This window comes from Corvus hawaiiensis, chromosome 26 (genome assembly GCF_020740725.1).
Source record: "Corvus hawaiiensis isolate bCorHaw1 chromosome 26, bCorHaw1.pri.cur, whole genome shotgun sequence".
Lineage (NCBI taxonomy): Eukaryota > Metazoa > Chordata > Aves > Passeriformes > Corvidae > Corvus > Corvus hawaiiensis.
Window position 1 is genome coordinate 10,442,388 of NC_063238.1, and position 26,763 is coordinate 10,469,150.

General features: G+C 35.9%; 1 protein-coding gene and 1 long non-coding RNA gene across 4 annotated transcripts in view; one reads left to right on the top strand and one right to left on the bottom strand.

Moving 5' to 3' along the window:
* PREX2 (phosphatidylinositol-3,4,5-trisphosphate dependent Rac exchange factor 2) overlaps positions 1-26,763 on the top strand; it is a 171,308-nt gene extending 144,545 nt beyond the window's left edge. For both annotated transcript variants that reach the window (XM_048286773.1, XM_048286774.1), the window contains exons 39-41: positions 11,643-11,745; positions 18,450-18,517; positions 21,337-26,763. In XM_048286773.1, the coding sequence (XP_048142730.1) occupies positions 11,643-11,745; positions 18,450-18,517; positions 21,337-21,382 (217 nt within the window). In that variant the 3' untranslated portion in view covers positions 21,383-26,763. The remainder of the gene's footprint in view (positions 1-11,642; positions 11,746-18,449; positions 18,518-21,336) is intronic.
* On the bottom strand, positions 13-21,343 carry LOC125317114. 2 transcript variants are annotated; one of them, XR_007199941.1, is made up of 3 exons: positions 21,228-21,343; positions 11,625-11,873; positions 13-10,017 (listed from the first exon to the last, which is right to left on the bottom strand). It is a non-coding gene; the product is annotated as an uncharacterized LOC125317114 (long non-coding RNA). The 2 variants fall into 2 exon arrangements; XR_007199942.1 differs by lacking the exon at positions 11,625-11,873.

Sequence of the window (26,763 nt, forward strand, 5' to 3'; positions counted from 1 at the left end):
ACACTTAGAAGATTTGTGAAATTCTAGAATTGTATTTGCAGCAACTGACAGAAATGAGCAGTACAATTTTTTTGGTTTGTGCAGTTGTAGTGAGATTGTTCCTCATTCAGGTCAGTCAGTAAAAGGCAGAAATCTTAATTGCTAAAGTAGAAAGAGGAATGTTACCTAGATGAATAATACGTACTATATTGAACTCTTAACACAGGCAAGAAATGCTGAAATTTGTATTTGCTTTGTATGGTACGGGGAGTAATAGTAGAGCTTGTTTCAAGGAAAAAAGATGAAACATAGGACATATGCATTTTTGCAGGTATACTTTATCATAACGAGAGGTTCAGCCTGTAGAGCAGTTGATGTGTTTAATACAATACCAAAATATAGACTGACCTATAGTGAACTGAACTTGATCATCAACCCTAAGAGATTTTAATAGACAAACATATTTATGACAATAGCGCCATCACAGAGCTTTCTAGCACTTAATATATTTGTCACAGGCAGCAATACATTTATGCTCCAACTGGGCAGATTACAGTTTTTTGGTACATTGTATCAAAAAAGCAAAGACTACAATTGGAGAGGGGGAAAAACCCTGACAAACAAAAGAACTAACATAACAAATAATCTGAGCTAAAAATATGCTCTTTTCATAAGAATTCCAAGCTGTAGATCAGGGGTAGCAGTATGTTAAAAATGCTGCTTAGTTTCTGATCTGTGCAAGTCCTTACTTTGGCAGACTTTGTTACCAATACCTTGTGTTAGAATGAACATTACTTTCTCCTCCTTTTAAGTAATATGCTTTCTTCAAAGGAGCTTTGAGGAGAGGAGAAGAAAAAAGGCCATTGCAGTACAAGCTGCAACGCAGATTATCAGGCATGAAAAAAGGAAAAGCTTCATATACAGCCAAAACAATTCAGTTGTGTAGAGACAGTGTATGCCATTTGAGAGTTGGCAACAGACTATTTGTATTACTCTCTGTCAATGATAGAAGTGTGTATAACATACTGTGTACTGTACTTAACTTTAGGGAAAAGTAGGAAAAAGCTTTGTTATGTAACACTAGTCAATATATCAGACGAAGATGGAAATACTGTATAGCATGGGCTGTCATGACACTATTGTTTCAGAAGACCATGAATCTAGACAGCTTTTCTCTTTGTCTTGCTTTCAGTTTCATGTCTTACGTGATCAGAAGAGACTTCGGACATAATTCTGACAGGTTTTTTTTAAGCTGAAAAAGACTGCCTCTGGGTTTCATCACCATTTCATGAATTTGTCAGTACATTTGTGCCAGAAATTCTGATTGTTTAAGACTATAGTCAGAATAACTTTCACAGCCCAAATAAATTACTACCCTCCGGTGTGTGGGTCACAAATTATTCAGAATAATTTGGTGACTGAGTAAGATATGGTTTGCTTAAATCTGAGCATAAGTTTTTCTAAGATAAAAATAAATTAGTCATCAAATTTCTGCTCAAAACTGGGGCTAATTCAAAGGTATAAACTCTTAAATGTCTATTTAAGTGTATTTTAAACACACAAAAAATTAGAAAACCAATATATTGGTTTTAAAGACTATATTATGAGCATGGGAATGGGATTTAAAAGTGTTATGTGTGGGTTTCCTTCTGGATGTTAAAGGATTCATCATCATCTATTTACATAAAGTAAAGGTGCAAGATGCTTTTCTCTAAAGCATGAGTAGTTCTACTTTACAGTGAGTCCATTTGAGTTTTGGTACAAGATACTGCTACTTCATTTGTGCATTAATACTGCCTTTGTGACTACCATCTGTTCAGAGAAAAAAACATCAACTCTTGGCATTATCAGAGATATTCCAAGATAGGCCCTCCAGGAAAAGGAATGGACTAGTTAAAAATTTTTATAGGTACTCAGGGGTTTGTACCTGGAAGTTCAGAAGAAAACTCATGTATTTAGAGACTAGAAGGGAATAATTTGCTCTTCTAAGGGAAAATAAGTCCCTTTAAGTGGTAAAAGCTGAGAAAGTTTTGTAATAACAGTTTCCTGAAATTACTGTTGCACATGCAAACTGGATGGATGAAGAAGCTTTTCCTTGGCATTTGGAGTCATATAAAGTCACTTCATGTACTGTTTTCTCTTTCTGGTCTCCCTAGGCCAAATCTCTACAGTCCAGTACTACGTGGGCTTTGCTTTGTGGCATTCTGAAATTGCCTTTGCCCAGACAGAAAGCTTGCTTTGTTTCCAGCTAGTAGGTTTGCTCAATGATTTTTGTGCCCAGGATTTCTAGTGGTAAATTCTGCAGTGTTTTTGTGAACCTACTCCCCTTGTTGCTCTCAAGAGTGAAACAGTCTTGCAGCAACATGAAATCCTGTGAGGAGGACAGAAGAGGAAAGAATAAGATGCTGGATATGATCAAGTCCCATAGACCCAGAAGATTTTGCTTTATGCCTGCAATCTTGAAGGCTAAATTTTTCTGTTTGTTGGAGTAGTATTTAATCAGGGCAGATCATTTTGCAAAATAGTGCTTCTTAGCTTGTAAGGTAGTTCTTTAGAGTTCAAGCTACCAATTTTCAGTTAGAGGGGATATTTATCTCTGGTTGTATTCAGCAGTGTATCTGGCTTTCTGTGTTCTTAGAAGCAAAACACTGTGAAGTCCGTGATTGCAATCAGTTGCAGAACTTCACATTTTGTAGGCCAAAATCAGTGGCTCATGACTGGTTTTTAAAACTAGGCCATGGATAATAAATGAGTTGAAAACTGGTATTATCTACAGATGTTACTAGATAAAGATGTGAATTGTTCTTGCATATTAAATTTTGAAAATCTACTCATTTGTCAGTCTTTACAGCTTAAAAATGAAGCTCAACTTGGAGCAAGAGTCCCCCATACTTTCTTTTTAAAAGCCTTCATTTTAGCCCAGTTTCTATGATTGGTCTTTAAGGGAGCAAATGTCTGAGAGTCTGTGGAAGAGTACAGGGTGCTCTATTCATAAATGTCTTTTGTTAATGGAGAGTGGGAGCTGAGCAAGGCATTAATCTGTCAAAAGTTTAAATATATTTAATAGATTTTAAAATATAGATATATACATAAATATATATACACATACATATACACATATATGTATATATATACCTTCCCTCACTCAATTTATCCATCTCTTACTGAACTGACTGGAGAGCCCTTTCTGTGTTCTCTCACTTTTGGTGTCATGGGTTGACAGGGGGCAGGGGGAGGTTCTGCCACCGCTCCTACTCACCAGAAGCAAGTCCCAGATAGCTTGTGAGGGAGGCCCTGGGTGACAGTCCAATGCAGAAGAGGCCAAGAACTAGGAAACAGCAGCTTTGTCTGCTTTGACAGTGATTGCTGATCTCTGGATCAGCAGTGTCTTGGTTTCTGACTTCTCTGTGATCCATATTAAATTGCTTTTTACGCTGCACTAGGCTAAAACAGCTTGACAGAGTTCATACTTTCATCCCTGTATCCAAGATAATGCTGGGGATTTTGAGTTGCTGGTGATTGCTTTGCTTTGATTTTTATTACGACAATATGTTTACCAATTTACATTACAGCCTGCAATCCTATATCTATTTCAGACAGCAGTTCTTTTCAAATACATTTTGAGCACCAGAAAACCAAGGACAGGGTAAAATAAGTCTCTTTAACCTTCACTGTCCTAAGTGATGTGTGAGTGCTACAAACCCCTCTTGGATTATCATAAGCGAACATGCCTTGTTGATCAACAAGAGGAGCAGAGATCCAAATTAGTTCAAGAAATCAATAGTTTGCATTTTTATTTTACCTTTTTTAACATTCGTAATTATATTTCTGCCTGCCAGCCAGCTGTCACCCTGTAAACAACGCTCTGCTTTCTTTACTTTTGTTCATTCTGTTTGAAGTTGAAATCAATCAGTACAAATGCAGGTGATGAAAGGCACTTTTAAATTTTATTGAATCATGATTCTAGTTCCTGCTTGAGGGAGAAGAGCAAGACTGCACTGCACAGACAGGTCCTAGCCTCTGTTTGCCAAAACGAAATTAGGTGCAGTAGCTGCAGAAATCTGTTCAGGGACCATAGGTCTTACAGGCTCAAAGGAATCATTTAAAGCATCCAAATGAAACAAATCCCAAGTTTATTTAAATTTTGCATTTCCTGGAGGAGCAAGAGAAAAATCTTCTATAATCTTGATCAACCCCAGAAAAATCACTGTCTTATTTTCTTTTCTGAATTTTAATTTCCCCTCCAGAAATACTCTCCTTAGTGTTACCATCCTTCAAGCAGTGGGGTTCTGGCTGGCAGACACTTGGCTGAACGATGAGGCAGGTTTTGCCAAGGGTTGATTATGCTGTCTCCTGTAGCTGGCAGTGGTCCTGCAATCCAGCTAAACCTGCTTCATCTTCCACATTGCAAAGCAGAGTAGCACCATAAGCTGTCCATCATGGCCAGCTGCCTTTCTGTGAATCAAATGAAACAAGGTGAAAAATAGGTGTTCTGGATTTGTATTTTTGACATTCTATGATAAGAATCCTTCCTTTTAGATTCAGAAGTTTTCCTGTAAGAATTTAGTTCTGAGCTCAGTGAGTGCATGCTACAAGGAAAATCCTTGGAGTTTTGCAGCTGTATTTAGGCTATCAACTCCACAGTAAGAAAGCTTTCGGAGATCGATGGGACTACTTTCAGGAGACAGGTTAGCACAGACTGAAAAACTAATCCATACCCTTCTCCAGCCATCTGGCCTCAGCTCGGCTTTTAGTCCTGCTACCTTCCCATTTAGTCAAGATGCTCTTCTATTTTTTAAATCTGTTATGTCTATGTTATGTAGTTCTGTTATGTCTGCCTACAATTAGTGTATTTTTATGATACCATACCCACTGAGCCATAAACAAACTTCTTTGTGTAAAATTATTTAGGATAATAGAGTATTACATTCTGCACTGGTTACTACCTAAAAACAGCTAAATAATTTTTAAATATGTGAGAATTTGTCTTAAAACAAATAGTGTCTTAGCACAAATAGTACTATACTGTTTCTACAGTAGTAATTGTTTTAATTTTGATCTATATTTGCCTTTCATGGGCAAGCTGGTACATTTTTGCTTTGTCATCTTTATAATATCTAATACATATACTGGATGGATTATAGTCTTACTGTTCTCATGCATGTTTTAAATTCTGAGACACTGTTTTGTTTAAAATGCAATCTGAAAATGAAGAGAAGTGCATAAAATGCAGTAAGATAAGATGGATAGAAGTCATTACTAGTATGGATTTCAAGGTGTGCTTTTTCTTGACTTGGTCTTCTTTTAACATTATGGATGTTTAGCAGGGCTGCCACACAACACTATTACTGTGCTCTGTAGAACCATCCTTCTACGCTTCAGTTCCTGCACTATTGTCTAATTGGCAGTCCAGGTCTTTGAAACTGGTGTTTTTCTGCAAAGTCTTCCATGTTACAATAAAAGTAAAACAGGACCTCTTGAATAATCGGAAATTAAAAAATTTAACCAGGTCTTTTTAAATTTTGGCATGAAGAGAGGTAAGTGAATAGCTTGAATTATTACAAGACAGGAAGTAAATTGCAATTTCCTACCAGATTTACTTGCCTGTTTACAGAGGAAGAAACCTTTAATGGAAAGACTTGCTGCACAGAATGAGAGAGAATGGCCAAAGCTGGGGTTTCAGATGCCTTTAGATTTTGTTTGTTTTTGCAAGTATAACTGAAAATGAGTAAATAAAAGGCATGGAATACTTCTAATTTTTGGAAATGCTGTTCTTTCATCAAGCAAAGAGTATTTAGTAGTGAAAATGCTTCCTTGCAACATTTCCAGCTGATTAGAGGTGGTAAGATCTTACAGGAAAAATGATTGTGAAAAGATGCTCCCTGCTGTTTTTTAACACTGACAGATGATGTGTAGTGAAAAGAAGTGCCGTTTTTTACTTCTTAATTTTTCTTTGAAAATCTCTCTGTTTTAAAGAGTTAGAATAGTTACATTTATTTCTGGAAATAGATTGGATGACAATAATCGTTCAATCTACAGGAAAAAAATCAACATTACCTCCTTCATGTTTCATACTTCATTATTAAAAATTATTAATATTGAACCAAATACTCCTGATAAAAATATGTTTGTAACCTACAAAGGAATTCATTAACCAAGGTTAAGTCTGATATATGACTAATGGATACTTACCTCCCAAGACTGATTCTCTGTCTTGATAAATTTATGCCATCTACTTCAGCAAGTCAGAAATCTGTTGGTAGTTTGTGTCTTAAGAAAGCTGGTAGAGCTGGGTTTGATTATCCTGTCACAGGATGGTGGATGTATGCCTGATAAAGTGAGTTGGGATACCTTTATTCTGAGGTTCGCACAACTATGTAATCACAATGGTGCCTTTTGTGAACGAAACCCCTGCATGCTGATGCTTAATGGATAAAAGGCAGAAAATCCCTTTAACATGGACTGCACATGCCCATTCTGTTCGGTGATGATGTATGTTCCACAGTTACTTTTGAAGTGTTGTTTTTGATTCAGAGTGGAATAAATACACTTGATGGGCATAATAATGATGGCTTTCTGTATGTTGGACTAGTCTTCAGTGGATGGGTTCTGTCCAACACTGATTTTAAAGTGGTGGCCTTTCCACACTGGCAACATCTCAGCTTCACAAAGATTCATAAAAGGACTAAACCTAACTAGTTAGGTAACCTAGGACTAACCTAGTCCTGAACTCCAACAGAGTTCACTGTAATTGTGAAATACAGGATTGTAGTTTAGTAATGTATGAACTTCATGCTCATTTTCTCTCTAATACTTAATGGCTGGCCAAATTTACCTCTACTGAAAAGAAATTCTGTTCAGCAAAGTTTCAGGGTATGGGCACAGAGAATGCAAGCTTCAGCTTTACTTGCATGAAGACATTCTCACAAGGAGAACAGCTTAGAACTTATGGGAGAATCTTGAAGTAGGCCTGCCTATACTTCGTATGCCTATTTCTTATAGTCCTGAACAACATTTGTCCTCCTTTTTAGTTTTATTGTGTCTATTTTCTTCCTTGGGTTGCCCATCAGAATCAGTGCATATTACCCAACCATCGCTATTAATTATAGACAAATGTCCCGAAAAATGTTTACCCCAAAGTGATTTACTTTAACACTAAGTTTTTAATTGCTGCATGCCTTGACTTAAATAATATTTGGTCTATACACATTAATTTAAATGACAGCAGAAAATAAAAAGAATTCTTACCGTGTAATTGGTCTAAAAGGTGGTCAAACCATACCATCATAGATATGATTAGCTTATGATGTACAGGAAGAAAAGTAATTAAGATAATAATAATGGCATTAAATTACATGTTGAATATAAGCCTTAGATTTTGATTAGACTAAGCATACATACACCCTTTTAGTATTTTTTCCTATTCACGTAGTTGGAACATAATTCATTTTGACATCTCTGATTGTAGTAACTACTAAACCAATTTGTTTCACCTCATCTTTTCTACTCAGGGCATTTTTCTAAGGGATGCTTTGGTGCATTTTTGGATGTAGAATGGCTGAAAGCCTAATTGAAACCTGAGAATGAATTGTATGGTTTAGATTCTTTTTACTCTGGTAACATTGATACACACTTTGCTGCGTGGCACGTCTGTTGGTAGTGAACATAAACTCAAATTGTTTTTCCTTTCAAGTGACATTAGACAAGCTGTTGTGAAATAATCAGTTTCCCAGAAAATTTCAGTCTGTATTCATATTTTACAACTCCATTTTTCAGTACAGATGTGCATCTGTCCAGCTGATTTGCAGCCCTTAAGTGAAAATCACATCCAGTCAGAAACAAATGGACTATTGGTGATAGAAAATTATTACTTTTTCAGTCATATTCAGAATGGTTTGATCCAGAAGTTGTTTGAAAGTTTGTGTTTAATCTTCACGTCAATACTGTCATGACTGATGGGAGACTGGGGATAGCAGGCAGGAGCTGGGAGCAGCTGCAGCCCCTTCTGTTTCTTGGAAACCAAATGGATGAAATGAGGAATTCTCAGCCCAGTTGTCCTGGGAAATCCAAATGTCTCTGCCTTGCTGTTGTAATCTGTCAAGGCAGGGAATTTATCATTCTAACTGACATAAATTCTGAGATGATGAATTTGGGTCTTTTGTTTTTCTCGCATAAAAAAAAGGGGTGAGAGGAAAAGAGAGGGAGTCAGAACAGATTTTGATTTGTTTACACTTTATAATCTATGGACTTGGGCTTTATGCTTCCCATAACAGAATGTTATGAGGGTTTTTCCCCAAATAATTTCCTTGTTTGGCTTGTCTGGGCTGATTGCATCCAAATGACCAGATACTTTCAGAGGTCAGAACTGCTTCCACATTGCTTTGTAAACTTTAATACCATCTGTTTATCAGATCTCAAAATGCGGGAGAAAACTGGATTATTACACACTGCACACATTTGCTAACAGTCCTTGATATTGAACTTTGCTCAGGCCACCAGAAGAATCTTACAAGATGGAGAATAACCAGATTTCATATTGTTTAATAAAATTTTAGAAGTTACATTGGTTTAAATTTGCATTTGCTTGGTCTCTCCATGCTTGGCAGCCCTATTGCTGAGGTACTTCCAGTTATGACTTTTCCATGTTACCATGTGATGTTTTGTGTGTGCATTTTTTTCTTTCACAGCTGGTGTCCAGGGCAGTTTGATATGTGAAAAGGGATATGTACTAATTAAAAAACTATTTGAAGAGCTGGGAGAAAGCACCAGTATGTAGATAAGTGTGAGTCACTTCAGTATAGTCTCATGGAAGGTTAATATGATCAGCTTTATTAGAAGATTCTATCTCACTGGTCTGGTGTTCAGCTAAACTGACACTGTTTGAGTGTTGTTGTTGGGTTTTTTTAATTTAGAAAATAGTAACCTTATTTCATAATCACAGGACAAAAGCCATAATCTATAATTTATATTTAACTCTGCCATTCATCAGACCTTTTATGCCACATGAAAGGTCTGATGAATGGCAGAGTAAAATACAAACTATATAAATTTATACTAAAAAATATATATATATATATATAAATAAATATAAATAGGAGGAACACGAATGCTGGTGATACTAAATTGCACCTCAGTGAAACAGTATATGCAAATGCAATCATGTCTCTGATGCTATTTTAACAATTTTTAACATCTGTTAATGAATAAGGTCTTTTAAAAGAGAACACAGATGTATCTAACAAGCATTACTCTAGGACTACACCTCAAACATAAAATGTTCTATTGAAGAGGTGTTATAATAATTAACATCATCACTGCTGTCATCATAAGTGTCTTTGCTACTAATTTCATAGGATATGTTAAAAATCTTACCCATAGAATCACTATTCTTACTTGCCATGAAGTGAGATCTTTAATTTTAGTGTATGTGTTTCAGAATTGTACTGTAGTTGTTGCCTACCTCCAAAGCAGCCTCTTGAAGTAATCTTTATTACGCTGTTTTGCTCTGTCTCTGCTTTTCCCACTCTGGTTGTCTTTATCTACACACTTGGCAGACTTATTTCTGAATCATGGTTGGTATTGTCCAAATGGAGAGGCCTCATAATATCCATGATCGCCAAGCATTTCATCAGGTTTTGGATAGGGAGCAGCCTGGCAGTCTTTTTCAATCACAAAATTGCACTTAATTCTTCAAGATGACCTTCATTTAGAAGGTTCTTTTGTTAGTTTTGATTCATGTGTGCAGAACCTAATTTTTTGGTCACTCTTAAGGGTTCCAGAAGATGGGATTTATGGGAAACTTGGCTCAGGAATTGCTTGCTTGAGAGCTGTGCGTTGAGCCCATATGACACCTACTGAGAAACTTTTTGCCGTGTTTGTTTGGTTTAGATTATACCCGTCAAAGACATTTCAGATACTTTTGCTTGTCTCCATTGTCAGTAGAACAAAGACTCCTTTGCAGTCTGCTCTTGAAGGTTGCATGTTTAAATTTTGGTGCTGGCAAATATTATGAGTATGTACTTTGTACAGTATTTCACTCTGCAAAGACAAGACAAAAACACATTTAGACTCATGTTTAGAATTTCTAATCTAATATTTAGCTATCTTACACCTTAATCAAACACATAACAGAAAAGATCAATACACTTTTGCCTCAAGTTAATTCTGAGGTCAGTGTATACAAGAAACTGGGGAATGAAAACTATCTCATTACCAAGGAAAATCACTTAGCTTGTAAATTTTTAATGAAAGGCCATTAATAAAGCTACAGATCAAATTTAGTATCTTCTACACTCACTTCTGTGAAACTTTTTGCTGTCCAGAAATTAACTTAAGCAGTATTTAAAATGTGTTGGGGTTTTGGATTTTTTCAGTACGAAAATAAGTAGACACATTTTTCCTCCTACAGATCTTCTGCTCAGCAAGATGAGTGTTTGATTGAAACATATTGTCTGTTCCGCGTGCATATTATAAACTATGCAGAATACTTTGGTCAGGATTTTGCCAAAAGCATGCTCAAAATTATATATTAATACTGTGTCTTAGTTTTATTATTTGAACTTGAAAATTATAGCTTTTGTCAGGTTCTGCTGAGGTTGAAGCCTTTTCTGTACATCCTGTCTTTCTGGTTGAAGAGATTTGATGATTGCAGTACTTTGATTGTGAAGAGAAAATCATCAAGCAGGTTTCTGGTGCAGAATAGAGCCACTCTCACCTCTTGGGTGATAGCAGCCCTCAAACATGTTCTTTCTAAAAAGTACCTGTTTTACTCAGGTTTTTTATTTTTATCCATGAGTTTTCTATGGCTTTGGTCTTGGTTTCATGAGAAGCCAAGCATTTGTTCTTGTCCTCACCATGACAAGGAAAATCAAATGGCATGTCCAAAATGACTTTCCCTACTACTTCTTGCCTGGTGTGCTGGCAGGTTGTCTGTCCTACAACACGATCTTCAGCTCTGAAACTTTTCTGGTTGCTCTGACACAACAGTGACAGCCTTTCTATTAGATGAGCTATCACAATCAGTTTTTGTCCTCAAGTGTTTATTTGAAAATGATTGGCAAAGCGGCACAGGACAGTTCATTTGAAGGAATGCAGTTTTCATCTATTTTCTTTTTTGAAAAGGGTAAATGTCTCTTAATTTTGCACTGCACTGATGTGCCAAGGGAAAAACCAAGCTAAATTAATTGTAAGAGATTGGGATCCTGGTACCAAAGCCTTGGTCAGCTTTAAGAGGGGAGGGTGAGATGTAACATGCAGAAACCACCTAAAAAGGGATTTATTCAATTACAAAAAATTTTTTTCTTGGGTTGTTACTCTCCAAGTTGTGCACTTGCCAAGCCATAGTTTTTAGTGTGGGGTTTGTGTGTTGGTTTTGGGTTTTTTTGGGAGGTTGGGCTTGGTTGTTTGGGGCTTTTTTCTTAACAACAAAACAAGACAAATGCATTTGATTGTAAGTCAGCAGGAACACTTGTTACACTCAAAATCTTAGAAACGTTATACTGTTCAGGCTAATGCCTGCATGGGTGAGGGAGGCATACAGGGCAGGTTTACTATGTAATCTTTTTATTTTATTTATAACTTTTTTTTAAAGATAATTGATTTAAAAGCAGTTATTTTAAGGAGATCTCCTCTAGCAGATAGCTGACCTCTGTCCCCCATTGCAGCTGCACTCTGAGTGTCACCCTGGAGCAGGCGATCACGCTGGCCCGGAGCCATGGGCTGCCCCCTCGCTACATCATGCAAGCGACGGACGTCATGCGCAAACAGGTGAGGTGCTCACTGCGGGGACGAGCTGCACGCTTCCAAACAAGACGTGCAGTCATCAAACAGGAATGACTTGACCAAGCATTTTTTAGCCTCCATCCTGCCTTGGTTTCACCTTACATCAGAATAGCCTGTTGAGTAAGACAATCTTTATTTTAATACATATGATCCACAAAAATAACTTCAGATTATTAACTGTTGTCAATAGAAAGTGACTCATGCTGAATTAAGGGGATGTGTGGAAGGGAAGGAGAGAAAGAAATACTATTGTTTTTAATTTTCCAGGCAAGATTCCTGAGGACAATGTCCTTATGACAAAATAGCGTTTTTCACTCTTTGGTCATAATAGGATATTAGAATTTTGAGGCTAGATTTAGATATTAGGATTTAGAGGCTGTTTTGTTGATAGATTACCACTTCAACATGAACTCTTGGTGCTAAGGTATGCCAAAAATACTAGATTAAAAAGTAATATCAACTGAAAATGGGGGATACACGTTACTGTATTGGCACAACATTTTCTAGAATATCTTGTTATCAGAAAATACTTTCAAAAGGATGTATCTTGGAAGGAATTCAGAGGAGGAACATGAATGGTCCAGTGGTTGTTAGACAAAGCTTACAAACTGAAGATTAAAGAGCTCAGCCTGTTCAGTTGATGAAAGAGAGGTTGAGGGGGGACTTAATCATTCTGCGTGCGTATGGAACATATATCCCAGCCTGTGGTAGCTTTCAACCCCACAACAAAATCATAAGCAAGATACAGGATACACTCAATCTTGAAGTGAAAAAAACCCATAATTAAGTATTGTAACAATTAATCACAGATAAGACAAGGTTCATATTTTCTGCATTTTAGATGACATCTAATTTATTATTTTCATTAATTTTGCTACATATTTTGTGCAACAATCACAGTTATCAGAACGATTAAGCAGCTGTGCTTTATTTCTAACTTGCTATAGAGAAAAATATGCATATGCTAGGTGTGACCTTTAGTCTGTTAAAGCAGTTTTGTGGATAGTCTCAAACCACAGATTCGCATCAGTTGTATGTAAGTGTTGCTGCTGAGCATGGGTACGTCAGAGTATTTAGTTTCATTCCTTTTTATATTGGGCTTTCACTTCTTTTGGTGCATAAATTAAGTTTCTGTGATGAATAAACACCCTTGAGGTTCTTGAATCAGGTCATGTACATCTGCTCAGGAATTACAGCTTTAAGTTGACTTGAAAGCTACTGCTTTATATGGATAAACTTGCATGTATAGGTTGGTATGTCTGCTCCTGAAGTTCTAGACAAAAGACAGATCTGCATATTTTGCAATCAAAAGACATGGTTGTAGGGGTTTGCATAAATCTACTTGTAGGATGCGTTCTGTCAAAGTGTACATTTTCAAAATACAGGTCCAGGCCATTTTAAAAAAATGCTGATTCATTTTTGGATCTTCTGCAGTTTATTTAATGAAAATGAAAGACGAAATGAAAGAACCTCACGTGGTTTTCAGCAGCTGTAGCTGTACTTGCTCAAATACAGATGTGAAAAAAGGCCTTTCGGTTAGGCCACATTCTTTGAAGTAAAACAGCAGGTCATCAATAGCTGTTAAAGATGCCAAAATCTCAATACCACGCACAGACACCGCAGAAAAGTGTGCTAGTCTATCTAGACTTTTTTCACACATTCTTTCTCTTGCAGGAAACCACTATGGCATTTAATGGAGTAATAATCTTTTGTTGTAATTTTAAATTAGTCTTGGAGTTGTGTAGTAGAAATATAACCCTCCATTAAATTCTAAATGCTTTGGAGTAATTTCAACAATACACTATGGCATTTTCTAGAAACCTGTTCGGATTTAATGTTTAAATTATCTGTAGGATTTAACTGTCAGAATCATAATGCAGGCCATAAAACTTGGAAGAAAAAAGAATAAAAAGTCTTCTCGGGGCTTAATGCAGATCATTTAGTTAAGGGCAATACATGTGCCTTTTTCACATCAAACAAACAAACAAACAAATTTGTTATCCCATTTACACACTAAACCTTTTGTGGAATAAAGATATTAGCCACAGGGAGGTGCAAGTCAAAGGACATCTATTCCATCTGTTACTCAGCAGCATTAACTCCTATCAGTATCAGCTTTCCACAAGAGGAAATTATCTCTATTCAAAGCTGATATGTTTTCTAACTTGGTGCATCAGTACTGAATAACTGGCGCACCTGATTGAATGGATGACATCAGGAATATTCTTAATTGAATGAGGTCAAGATCATGTTGAACAAGACTAATAATAGCTCCAACTGTATTGTTGGAACAATGTTCAAAGTAATTGTCCTGTCAGTTATAATAAGAGAACAAGCACCTGGTCTGCGAGAACTGAAGAAGAGAGACCAATTTGTGAGGATGGGTATGACCTTGGGTCTGTGGGATGGCTTTAGTTAAGTGGTTTTGATTTATTTATAAAATAAAAAATTAGTCAAAACATCCCAACTATCTTTTGGTAACTTCTTATCTTGTGTATATACTCCTGCAAGCATCTGCACAGATAAAATACTGTGTAAAGCATCCTGACAGTGTGACTTAGGGATGCAGCAAGGAGTGGAGAGGACAGAGGCCTAGGAAAGGAGCTGCAGGAGGGCAAAGAGGTCTGAGGAAAAAATATGACTAAAAGGCTGATAAATAGAAAAGGCCAGAAGAGAATTTATGTTGTCTTTTAAGTGAGTAATCATGTTTTCCTGCCTTTTTTAAAGTAAAATAACAGCACAATATTTTGAATAATTCTTATAAGTACTGTACTGATTTAGAGCTTTTTGAACAGGTCATAAAGAGAATCTGTGTTTTTTATGTGACTGGGTCTTGCTATCTTTAAATTAATGTGTAGCTTGAAATCAAACCTATAATTTTTAAACGTGGCAATGAGAATACTAATTCATATAGAAGAGTGCAGATTGATGGTGTTTTAGACCTGCCATCATCTTTCACCATTGTTCTGGCAGTACTGGTATGCAGAGGGTAGCAGTCTAGAGTCATGTAGCACAGCTCTCCCTTATGAGACAAACCCATGAGACAAACAGTGATAATTAAGAATAGAATTGAAGAAGTATAAATCAGCAGTATATTGAAAGAGAAATGGTATAATGATGCTCAGTGGTGACAAGCAAGTTGCTAGTAATTCTTGGAGGCTTTTCCTTAAAAGAAATAAGAATGTGGTCGTTTCAAGTAAGGTTTAATTTGTGCCCCAACTAAACAATAAATTACATGATTATATAAAGCTAGACTCCTTTTTAAATCAATGCATTTGATTTATTATGTGAGCAAGATACTAAAATTAGTTTGTCTAGCGAGTGATGCAAGTAAAAATAGGCTTGTTTTGTTCTCAGAGGTAGTCACAGCACTGACGTCCAGGATCAGCCTGTGATTAATTTAGATAGTTTTTGCAAGTATATGTATATTCTGGCTCTCACTGCTGTTAATCGTGTGCCAGTCTCAGAAGTCTGTCATGGTGAGATTTCTTTATTATGATAAAATTTTAGAAAATGGCACCAAGAAAAGGCCACTGGAGGTGCTGAAGGTCTGGACTCAACGTGTCTGAGCGTAACCAACAGCTATCCCTATGTCATTCCTGGCAGACATTTGCTGTATCTGTTCTTAAACCTCCAGTAGTGGGGACTCCTGCGCAGTGCTTCCCATGTGGTCTGTTCCATAATTTTCTAAACCTTTTCATTGGGATGCTTTACTTTGTGCCTCATTTAAGTGGCTTTTTTCTTCTATTTTTTTCCCCTACAATTCTCATTTTCTGTCCAATATACCATAGACTTAGTGACCGGATTTTCTTCCCTATTTAGCAGTAGACTTTTAGCATTTCAATTGTTTCCAGAAATGGGGCATCTGGCATACTATGGCCAACCTGTTCCTGTGTTACCACCCTCATCATAAAATATTTCTTCCTTATATCTATTCTGAATCTACCTTCATTTAGTTTAAAACCATTACCCCTTGTCCTATTGCTACAGCTCCTGCTAAAAAGTCTGTCCCAAACTTGATTATCATTTCCCCGATAAGCCATCACTTGTGTACATGGAAGAAATCAGTTCATCTCATCTGTCATTTTTCTGTTGTGTTTCCTCAACTAATCATTCTCCCTATTCTCCACTGAACTCTTTTCAATTATTTTATTAAAGATGAGAAGTAACTCTGAAGAATTACAAATAATCTTGCAGGAGTTTGTGATTGAGCAATAACATACTAGATGAAAATCAATGTAAATTACTCTTAAGTGAAGGACACTGGGGAAAAAACAAACCCTAAATTCACATTCAAAATAATTGACTGTGAGCTTGCCGTTCCATTTCATGTTCAAGACCTCAGGATACGAGGAGAAAACATCAGCTCAATTTGCAGTAGTTATCAGTAAAGCAGAAGTTACAATGGTTTAGGCAGGGATAGATGCCAAAGTAGAAATCATGCTGTCATGACCCTGAATTTTGAATTATCTGATGTTCTTATCCCTTCCATAAGGATATAGCATAATGGAAAAGATTCAGAGAAGGTCAGAAAAAAACTTAGCAATGGTTGGGAAAGCTTTATAGACAGAACAGACAGAAAGACAAAATAATGTAGGACTGTTAAGCTTCATGAAGGGGGAAACAGACTTCTAAAGAACATGTGTCACAGGTAGGGACTGACCATTGTTCTCACCAGTGAAGGACTAAAGGCATCAAATGAAATTGTCAGATTAAAACAAAATTAAAAGAGCGGAAAGCTGTAGAGGGACTTTTTACATAGGCAAGGGGTAATGGCTTTAAAATGAGAGTGGGCTTAGACTGATTCTTCATTTTAGAATAAATTTTAGACATTAGGTTTAGAAAAAAGCCTTTACTGTGAGAGTGGTAAGGCACTGGAACAGGTTGCCCAGAGAAACTGTAGATGCCCCATCCCTGGAAATATTTGGGGACAGGATTAATGGGGCTTTGAGCAGCCTGGTCTAGTGCAAGGTGTCCTTGCCTATGGTGGGAGGTTGAAACTAGATGATCTCTGAGATTTTAGGAACCCAAACCATTCTCTGATTCTTGATGTAACAAGCCAAGATTGTACCAAAGATGTGGATCTTTGACAAGAAGGTTAGTGATGTGAATTTATTACTGGGTACAAGATGAGATGGGAAAGAAAAGAGAATCACTAAAGTTGATTAAATACATACTTGTTGAAGAAGAGAGGAAGTATTCAATGACTAATGACTGAATTCTGGAGGAGTTTCTGGAGAAAGATGTATGTTTGTCATGGTTGGTAGTTATGTGCCTTTGCAATTTTTGGAGACAATCTTCCTGAGATAGATGCAGCTCTAGTAAAATAACTTTATATTCTGCCTTAAGTTTTATAGGTACTCTAGTTATTTTTTCTATCTTTATCACCATTTTTTTTTCCTTAAAGAAATGTAAAGACTCAGTATTTTTTTGTGGCGCATGTTGATTTACATACAATCTGAGAGCCTAGCTGAGTGTAAACAGCCAGCCTTTTTCATATTTTGTTTGAGCCCATGACAGTGAATTAATACCTTCTCAATTACCTGTGCACCTGATTTCAGTCAAATGAAAGATCTAGTCTTCCTCAGTCTTGAACCAATTATTATACCTCTTTTACATCATGTGCATCTGGCACTGCAGCTCTGTTAGAAATGTAAATTATCTTTAATGCTTCACATCAACCTAAATTACACTGTAAGAATTCTGAGGTTATACAGAATTCTGTTATTTTGTCCTGAATTTAGGTAGCACAGAAGGAGAAACAAATGGAGAGTCAGTGTATTTATTATTGACAGAACAAGTAGTTTCCATCTCCTTTAAAACGATAGAAAACCTAGTAAGTCTAATGGATATTTCTTTATTATGACTATAAAATAAAACTGCACTTTAAAAGCCAGACCTCATAATTCAAAAACTTTACTAAGTTCTTTGGTATGTGTAAGCTGGTATGTTTGCAGAAGAGGGTGTTTTTCACAACAGTTCATGGTATATGAACATTGTGCATGTTTTATCCACTTCCTACTTACTGGATGAGTCAGTGAGACAAAAGTACTTTCATTATTGTTTTTGAAAGGATCAACTGAAGTAGAGAGAGACCAACTTTTCTTTTGACCCTGCTTTAAGCAGGGATGTTAGACTAAACAATCTCAGGAGGTTCTTGCCTATTTGTTTTGGGATTTTTTGTGATTCTGTGATTATAAAGGAAGTTCAGGACCTCCATTTGTCTAATCCTTATTTATTTCCTCAATTTAGGCCATTTTTGTAGTTTTATTAGTATTTTCATGGGAAATTACCTGTAATATTTGTTTGTTCAAAAGTTCATAGGAAATAGGTGACATTTCAGAAACCAGCTTTATCCATGACTTCTATGCGGAATGGTGACAAAAATCAAACAAATTGAAATGAGATGTGTTTGGATTGTTTTAAACCTTAAATGTTAATATTTTAATGAATCTCTTTTATATTAGCAAGATGTATACGTATGCATTTATTTAGTGACAAAGTGGCAAGATTTTTGTTCCTTTATTTCTTTAACTTGTTCCTCACCTTAGAAGACAGTAGTTGTTTTGGGAGATTAAACATATGTGTTAATTAATTATAATCAATAGTTATGTTCATCTACAAAGCTCAGAAAATTTCCTAATTTGTTGTGGGATAAATGAAGCAAAATTGTTGTATTTCTTCCACAGGGTGCGAGAGTACAAAACACTGCCAAGAATTTAGGAGTGAGGGATCGAACACCACAGTCTGTGCCAAGGTAACTTGATTCTTTGTGTCCTAGACCATGATTTTTTCTACTTTGTGCCAAATTCAGTCCCAGCTGCTCAAAAGCTAACAGTAACCATTGACTATATTATGCTCTAGTTGGTAAGATGTGGCTCTTAATGTACATAAAATCAGTTGCATTCGTAGCCATACAATTTTACTTCAAGTGATTAGTTGCAGAAGTCCAGGCTATGTAGCACTTCAAAACATGCCCATTTTTGAAAAATGAAACCTAGTTCATGTTAATTATGAAAACACTGGGGTAAGTACTTAATCACTTGTACTATTTAGTGGGTTTAACTAGATCCATAACCCCATTTTAATGAAATATTGTACCGCAGTATCTCAGCAAAATCATGTTCTAGTTGTGTTTGGGGATGATGTAGTCTTTCTTTGTCTCTTTCTGAAACATGCATTACAATGAAAAATGACTTGTTCTATATTTATCCAGCTTTTTAAGGTTGTGATGGATTTCAGGTACCTGAAATGTTTCTTTAAAAGCACAATACTTATAAATAAAAATAACCAAACAACCATGTTCTTAATATGATCTTAAAATGGTTTTAGTAATCCAGAACTAATTTAAACTGGGTTTTACCAATTTAAACGTAATGTTTTTGTTGACAAATGAGAACACATTGAATGAGCTAGACACATAAGTGAAATACGTAACATATCCACTGTGGTGTTTAAATTTCAGTAAGGAAACATGGAATTAGTAAAACCTGATAGAGATGACCATGTGAATGTGATTAGCTTAGGCAGTCCGGGACCAAAGATCCCTGATCAGCTGTCTTGCCTTGTGGGAGCCCATGGCAATAAAGTAGCATTTTGTTACATTAAAAGCAATTAAAGCATTACTGGGAGAAGAATTTTCATATTTTGAACAGTATGATTTGTGCCTTAAATGAACTCCTTCATGACATAATTCTGGAGACAGCCAAAGAATTCTTGCAACCCAAACTTTTCCCATTCCAACATGACAGCGCATTTATCTAGATTCAGAGCTTTTGTGATAAAGGAAAAATCTAAGTTCTCAAAAATAGAAACTTAGCAATGAGATTTTTTGGCTTTGCATATGTGGAAAAAAGACTGCCTCTTTCCAGATGAAACTCCTACAACGTAGCACTGAAAAGCTGAAGAAGAATTATGAGAACATAGAATAGGCAGATGTACCCAGTATGCTTGCCAGTCAGCATCAATAGCAATATCCCAGAATATCCCAGACCTCAGTGGTCGAGGCATTAGATGCCCAAGTCAGAATAGTAATCAGCAGGATACTTTTGATGTATAGCTAAACAATACTATGGGTTCTCAGTTCTCTACTTTGAAAACAATTTTATATTTGGTTTCATTTAACATCACTTGACAGGGTTCTCTTGTTCTCTGCAGCTGCCACTATCTCTGTGTTTTCTTAGCTGATCTGTTTGTACCAACTCAAATAGTTGCTCCATATATATTGACCCAGAACAGGCTATTTCTGCTCTATAGCATCTTCCTCAACTTTAGATCCTTAGGGGTTTGTGCAGCCTTATTATTATTTTGCTTCAGAATTCCTTTATACCACTTGCTCTGAAGACAATCTTACTGATTACTGCTTTAACCTGAAGAATACACAGACCTTGGTACTTGGGGCTGAGGTTTTCTGCACTTTGCTCCACAGAAATTAGATATTGCTAAAACATCATCAAGTATTAACCCCACTGCAATTGCTTGGATGAGATTTAATGAGATGTAGTTTTATCTGTCTTTCAGCTTCGAATATTACTGCTTTATTATGCCAGCAGAATCAAATAATTTAACCCGTTTATTCTTCTCTGCCTCCTTGTCTGTATAAAGATCAGACCTTCTATTGCCTTATATATGGCTCCTAACAGATGTTTTGGTGTCTGCACAATGTGATCTTAAAAGACTGTGTTTCTGAATCTGCCATATGACTGTGTTGAAGAGCCCAGTGATCTTCAGAACACATTATGGTGGAGATTTCTCTTTGTTATTCCTTCAGTGATACATTTTCCCAGAGAAGTATGTGTAATCTCCAAATGAGATCATGTCTTGCTAGTTCTAATTTCTGTGGTTTCAGAGGAAATACCGTATGCTGGACAGGAATACAGAACAAGGGGTGTGAGGTCAGAATGATTGCCTTTTATTTTCAGTATTTCTATCATTAGGCTAAAGTTTCAAACACCTGTTAATGACCAAGTCCCTGCAGAAGGGGTTAATAGAAGTCCAAAAGCCTTAATAAAAGCAGTGGCTATTTCACTCTGTACTGAGGTAGTCATTTGAACCGAATCTTACTGCTGTTGACTTCATCCATGAAGAAACAGAGGGGAGAGAGTTTAAAATCTGCATACTATTGTCACTTATGTGACACCTGTCTTAGGTGCTTCAAACAGCATCTGTTTTTCAGGGAGCTGTTTTTAGAGTGAGGTTTGACTTGGCCAAGACAAAACAGAATTGGAGGCAATGACATTCACCAAGCAGCTTTTCCAACTGAGAAATCCAGGGCAACAACTGATAATTGGATTAATGAAGGGATCTTCAGTGCAGAAAAATGAAATATTTTCTATATTGAAATGTGTTTGTAAGACTGCTTATATCTATCTATGTGTTTTAATTATTCCACTTTCAATGTAAACAATAATGTTCACAAAGAAGATTTTATTAATTTTACTTTGATAGTATTAAACTGAATTCAGTACCTTTTGTTTTGCAGTGCAGAAAGATGTAGATTTAGTTTGTGTTCCTTAAATTTACTCATCATAGTAATAACCAAGCTCTCAGAATAATTGCTTTGTTTGTCATTGTCAGATTGTACAAGCTGTGCCAGCCACCACCACCTGTTGGAGAAGAATGAGGAGAACTGCTTCAGAAAACAATCCAGTAATGGCCTTTAGGATACTGGGACTGTATGACGAAAATCCTACTGCACTATAGCAATATGTCCCTGCAGCTTTGATAAATAAGAAAAAAAAAAAATCTTTTGCTCAGGACAAAGAAAGAAATATCCTAAATATTACCTACTGGCATTGAAAAATGTCTTCCCAAAAGCATTTCTGAAATCTGTGCACTCCAGCCTTACACTTCCTTGGGAATTTTACACTGGAATCAGATTAATTTGTTGTGTCTTGTTCAGCCACATGATAGGTATAGCCAGCAGCTTGAAAACAAATGTCTTGTTCAGAGGCAATGTCTTCACTTGTACACTATGCAGAATGTGTTCTTGTGGAAGCCTAGATAAACTAGGCTTGATAATTAACATGCACTTCATATGGGGCCCTTTGCATTTGATAAAGCTTTTTTTCCTGTCACCATCATAATTTCTCAGAATTTTGACATTACTGTTTCAAGGATATAATGTAAGTGAGGTTTAAAGATGGAAAACTCATCTCAGAATTGTGTTTAATGGCTGCAGGCAGGTGCTTTGAACAGTGTGTTTGTAATCAGTAAACTCAGACATGTCTGAAGCAGTGCTTGTCACACTGCTTTGGAAGGAGGACCTACCTGGCATTAGGAGTACCTAATGGTGTGGCATAGAAGGTGAAGTTTTGCCGTTTTGCAGCTGCCATTATAACGAAGGAGAAGGATGAGTCTGATCTTCATCCACTGGTCCGCTGAATTTCAGACTCCAGTGGATGTTTTACATTATTCCATCTCCGCATTTCAGAGTTTTCCAGAGCGGTGTATATTCATCTATAGCACTACACTAACAAATCTACATAAGGCAGAGATGAGTCAGTATTGTTAAACTGGAAATGACTGGTTTGAGTTAAAGCATAGTTTGGGGTTTTGATGTTTTATGCTACCATTTTCCACATTTTGTCAGAATTGTTTTGTATAGCATCTCAGTTCTTTGAAATGGTAATTGTTATAGATTTATGTTGAAATTGTACTAACTATTTAGAGAGCCCAGGGAGAATTTATCTGCATTTGGCTGTTCTTTTGGCCAAAGAATTTTCAGAGAAAATGCCCCCAAATGAGGATTTATATATGAACCCATTAAAACAAAAACTGTATTCTGAAATAGTACTACTTGTAGCAGTAGCGATGTATTCCATTAGGGCAAGACACATACTGTTTGAATAAAATTTATTTTTTTGTACAACAGCGGCCTGTAGTTATGCTGTAGCAATCAAACCTCACAACATAATTTTTGCAATGATCTCAGTATTTATGAGTCTATCAATCTACAGTGAAATAAGTGAGAATTCGAAAGGATCTATACTCTTGAAGAGAGTGGGGTTTTGTTTATAGAGGATATTTAGGGAACTTGTTACTTTTCTCCAAAGGAGGAATTAGAGCTCCTACCTTTTTCAGTATTCTAAATGTTTTTACACAGACTTTAACTTTGCTAAGAAAATAAATATTTTTATATATCCACAGATACATATGTCTGTGCATATACGTACATTTCAATACGTGTATATTTATGTTGTCATATCAATTACTGGTCCTACCATAAAAAAAGAATGTTTGCCTTAAACTATGACAAGACATGTGGTAATGAATCCAGTAACAACTTAACCTTTGTGCTTTAAAGTTTACTCTCTTTTGTAGTTACTGGAAGCTATTGAACTATGATATTTTTGATTAAAAAAACCTAATACCCAAAACCAAAATCCAAATCAGAAAAGAAAATTTTACTTTTAAAGACTTTTGTCTAGCATGACCTAATGTTTATACGTAAGAAAGAGTTATGTTTTCTATAATTGCTGTTCTAGTCAGGATCTCATACTTTCAGACGTGTTTCATTCGGAGCAGCAGAATTGGCTACAGTGATTCCTGCTCCGGGCAAAAGCACCAGTATTTTCAGTTTCTGCTTGTTCAGACACCCGAAGTACAGAGAAGCCATAAGCACCTCAAGCCAAGGGCGTGCCGGTGTCAGCCCGGCTCTGAGCTCACATCTTCCTGTGAGGTTTCTCCACATGAGGTTTGATTTACTATGAGGGAAGTCAGCTGTTGGCTGCATGGAGCTGCTGAGCCTGTATACAATAAAATAACATAGAGGAAAAAGTCTGTTGCATGCACATGCATTATTGTAACTAGTCATTGCTTTTTTTATATAGCATGGAAAATGGTAGGAGTGCAAATACTCCAAAATAGTCTCCCTGTATAGTAAGATAATTTCCTGTTTCATTTTGTTGTTGAAAGCATGGGATAATAGACATTGTAAGAGACAAATAGTTATATGCCAGTCACTGGACAAAATTCTTTAGCTATTGTTTTATGAATGTGCATCAGAAATCTTTACCTCTTCTTTTGGTATCTAACTTCTGGTTCTGTATTCCTTTTTGCCCCCTCTTGAGACAGTTTTCAAAAACCTATTCAGCAATATGAGCTTATTGGTGTCCCATACTGCAAAGTAAAGTGTCTATTCAGCCTGGTGTCAAAGGAGCTGAGAAACTTAAGATCTGGTTTTCTGGGTTTACAGATAGAGCATAAAAATAGGATTCCACAGTAACACACAGAATCACAGAATCAATTAGGTTGGAAAAGATCTCTGAGATTGTTGACTCCAACTTATAGATCATCGAGTCCAACCTATTTTCAGAGGAAATTGGGCAAAAATGTCCCACTCACTCTCTTTTAAAAGGGGGGGACTTGATTTCTCAAAATGTTCTTCAAAGCCTGGAACACTGTGTCATTTTCACACTGCTTTTCTTGTCCCTCTGCTTTCAGAGCACACTGCACATTCTAACACATTGACTTCTAATAACACTAGATGGACCTTTAATAAGTCCATTCTTAAAATATAAATTTACATAGGTTCATTATTAAAGCTGTTTATCTTGTTCAGTATATATATAGCATGTATTTATTCCTTATACAAGGTGCACTTGCAGCGTAAAAAAAAATCCATTCTCATCACAGTATGTTTATCCTCTTATAAATTTTTAAACTCACAGGTGACAAGAAGAGATGACCAAGAGTGATGATTTATAAGAATTGTATCACCTATAGCTTCTTAAATCTTTGCTTTGACAGAAACAGGTTATGTAGCCTTTTTTTAACAACAGTGTGTTGTACTGGTTTAGGGAAAGCATTTTGTATGTAATTTTTACTTTTTCACCCAAGACAAGTATAATCTTCTGGGAATAAATTCAAGGATCTAGAGGCATACATTACCAAATACTACCATGATTCAATGCTAGTCTGTGGGTGATATATAGGGGATTTAACAACTGGGAAGGGAGGGTTACAGGCCAAGGAACAGCTGAGTTGCCATGAGTTGCCATAGCATTCATGCTTGGAGAAAACATAGATTTAAGTAGAGCTGAGGATGTTTGGCCTATCTTTGTAACCATTATCTATGAATAATAGGATGTTAAACAGTCCTTAGTCTATTAAATGACCATTAATTCAGTCTAGTTCCCCAAATTAGTTATTTTTTAATACCTATACTCCTTGTAGATTGTAAATGTAAATTAATATAAAAATGTATATAGTTCAGTTTTTCAATGTCAAACTTTGTGTTTAGAGATCCATTTTAAAGTAAATATTCCTGCTGTCAGATGAAGAAACCAACCAATTTCATGTCCACTGAGAGAGTTGGAATCTTTAGTAGCTTTTTGGGTAGATTTCACTGGGTTTTAGCAAATCATCAGGCTTTTGGATTGGTTTGCATCTGTTTATTTTAATGCAGTCAGTAGTGGTCAGAACTGCTCTTCTACTGGTTTAGAGCCAAAAAAATTAAACTTCAGTCAACAATGATTTATGGTAGTCATACTTAATTTCGTTTGTTAGAATCCTTTAATGGAAAAAAATGAACCACTTTTATAGATCTGGTTTTAGCCAGAGAAATTCACTAGCAAACATGTTTTATTAATTCATTGTCAGATGTAGTGTATGTGTGTGTGTATATATATATATATATATATATATATGTATGTATGTATGTATTTAAGACAATTGCCTGAATGTGAGTATACACATCATGGTTAAGCATGATGCTCAAAAAAGGAAAGTGTCTTTCATTTATTTTCATTTAAATGAGAAAATCAGTAAATGCAGTATATATCTACATACTGTTCTGTACTCTTTACTTTACAGCTCCTTCATGGATATGTCTGCCAGCATTTTATGCATATTTTGCACCATTTTTGTTTAACATTATGAAAAGAGCTAATGCATTGACTTATGTATTTTATCTCTGTACTTGTTGATAAATGCAGGTAGTGCTTTTCTAATTGTACTCCAATAGTACTCTGGTAGTGGTAAATTAGATGTGCAGTACATACCTGACTCAGGATATCTGGATTTTTCATCATTAGGTTTTGAAGTATAAAAATATACTGAACTCATATTTTTGTATGCTGACAATTGTGTAGGGATTTTTATATACTGTATATATCAACCAAGTTTTCCTAAAGAAAATTTATTATTATGAATGTTTCCCTTTTCCTGCTAGAAGATGTGGGTTTATGTTTTATTGTTATGTATGTATAAATGAATATACAGCATGCACAGTCATGCAGATGTTAACACCGGTGAGAAATTTCAGATTGTCTAGAGGCTAATTGAGTTTTTCTTAATGTTCTTCTCTAAAAAGAATATCTCCATACTAGAAACCTACTTTAGAAATAACTTCAGTTTGAAAGTCCAATAGTGTGTTCAAAGTAGTTGGGACATTTCTGCAAGTACTTAGATTTGGACTTTTGTGGGAATATCCATGACATCATCTGTGTGTGTATGTGTGTCCTATCTGCAGTACCATATGCCAGATTTAAAAGACTAAGCAGCCTTATTAACTTCTTTACACCCTGTACATAGTGTATGTATTTGGTTATACTTGTGTTACACTTTAAAAATGAACCTAATTTCTGCATTGAGTATTGCACACATTTTTCAAATTAAGAATATATTTTGTAACATCTCATTAAGCACAAGAGACCATTACTGCTTTGAAATATTATGTGTAAGTACAGCCATATACAGAATTTCTCAGTCAGCTTTTGTTTGAAAACGATCAAACTAGCAGTTCTGTAGGTAGTTGAGTTTATTGGAAGTAACCTTTGGAATTAAAGATCCTTGGAACATGGATTTAAATTACTTCTTCCTTTATTTTGTAAAGTGCCTCTGTAGCATACTTTGAATCAATACTATATTGATTATGGGTAAAACTAATACTGTGTACTTTTAGATCTCTGGTTTATTTTTTTAGTTACATAGTAAAGACTGGAATCATAACAATGTATTACAAAATGTCACACAGCAATAAAACCATTCATAATATGGCCA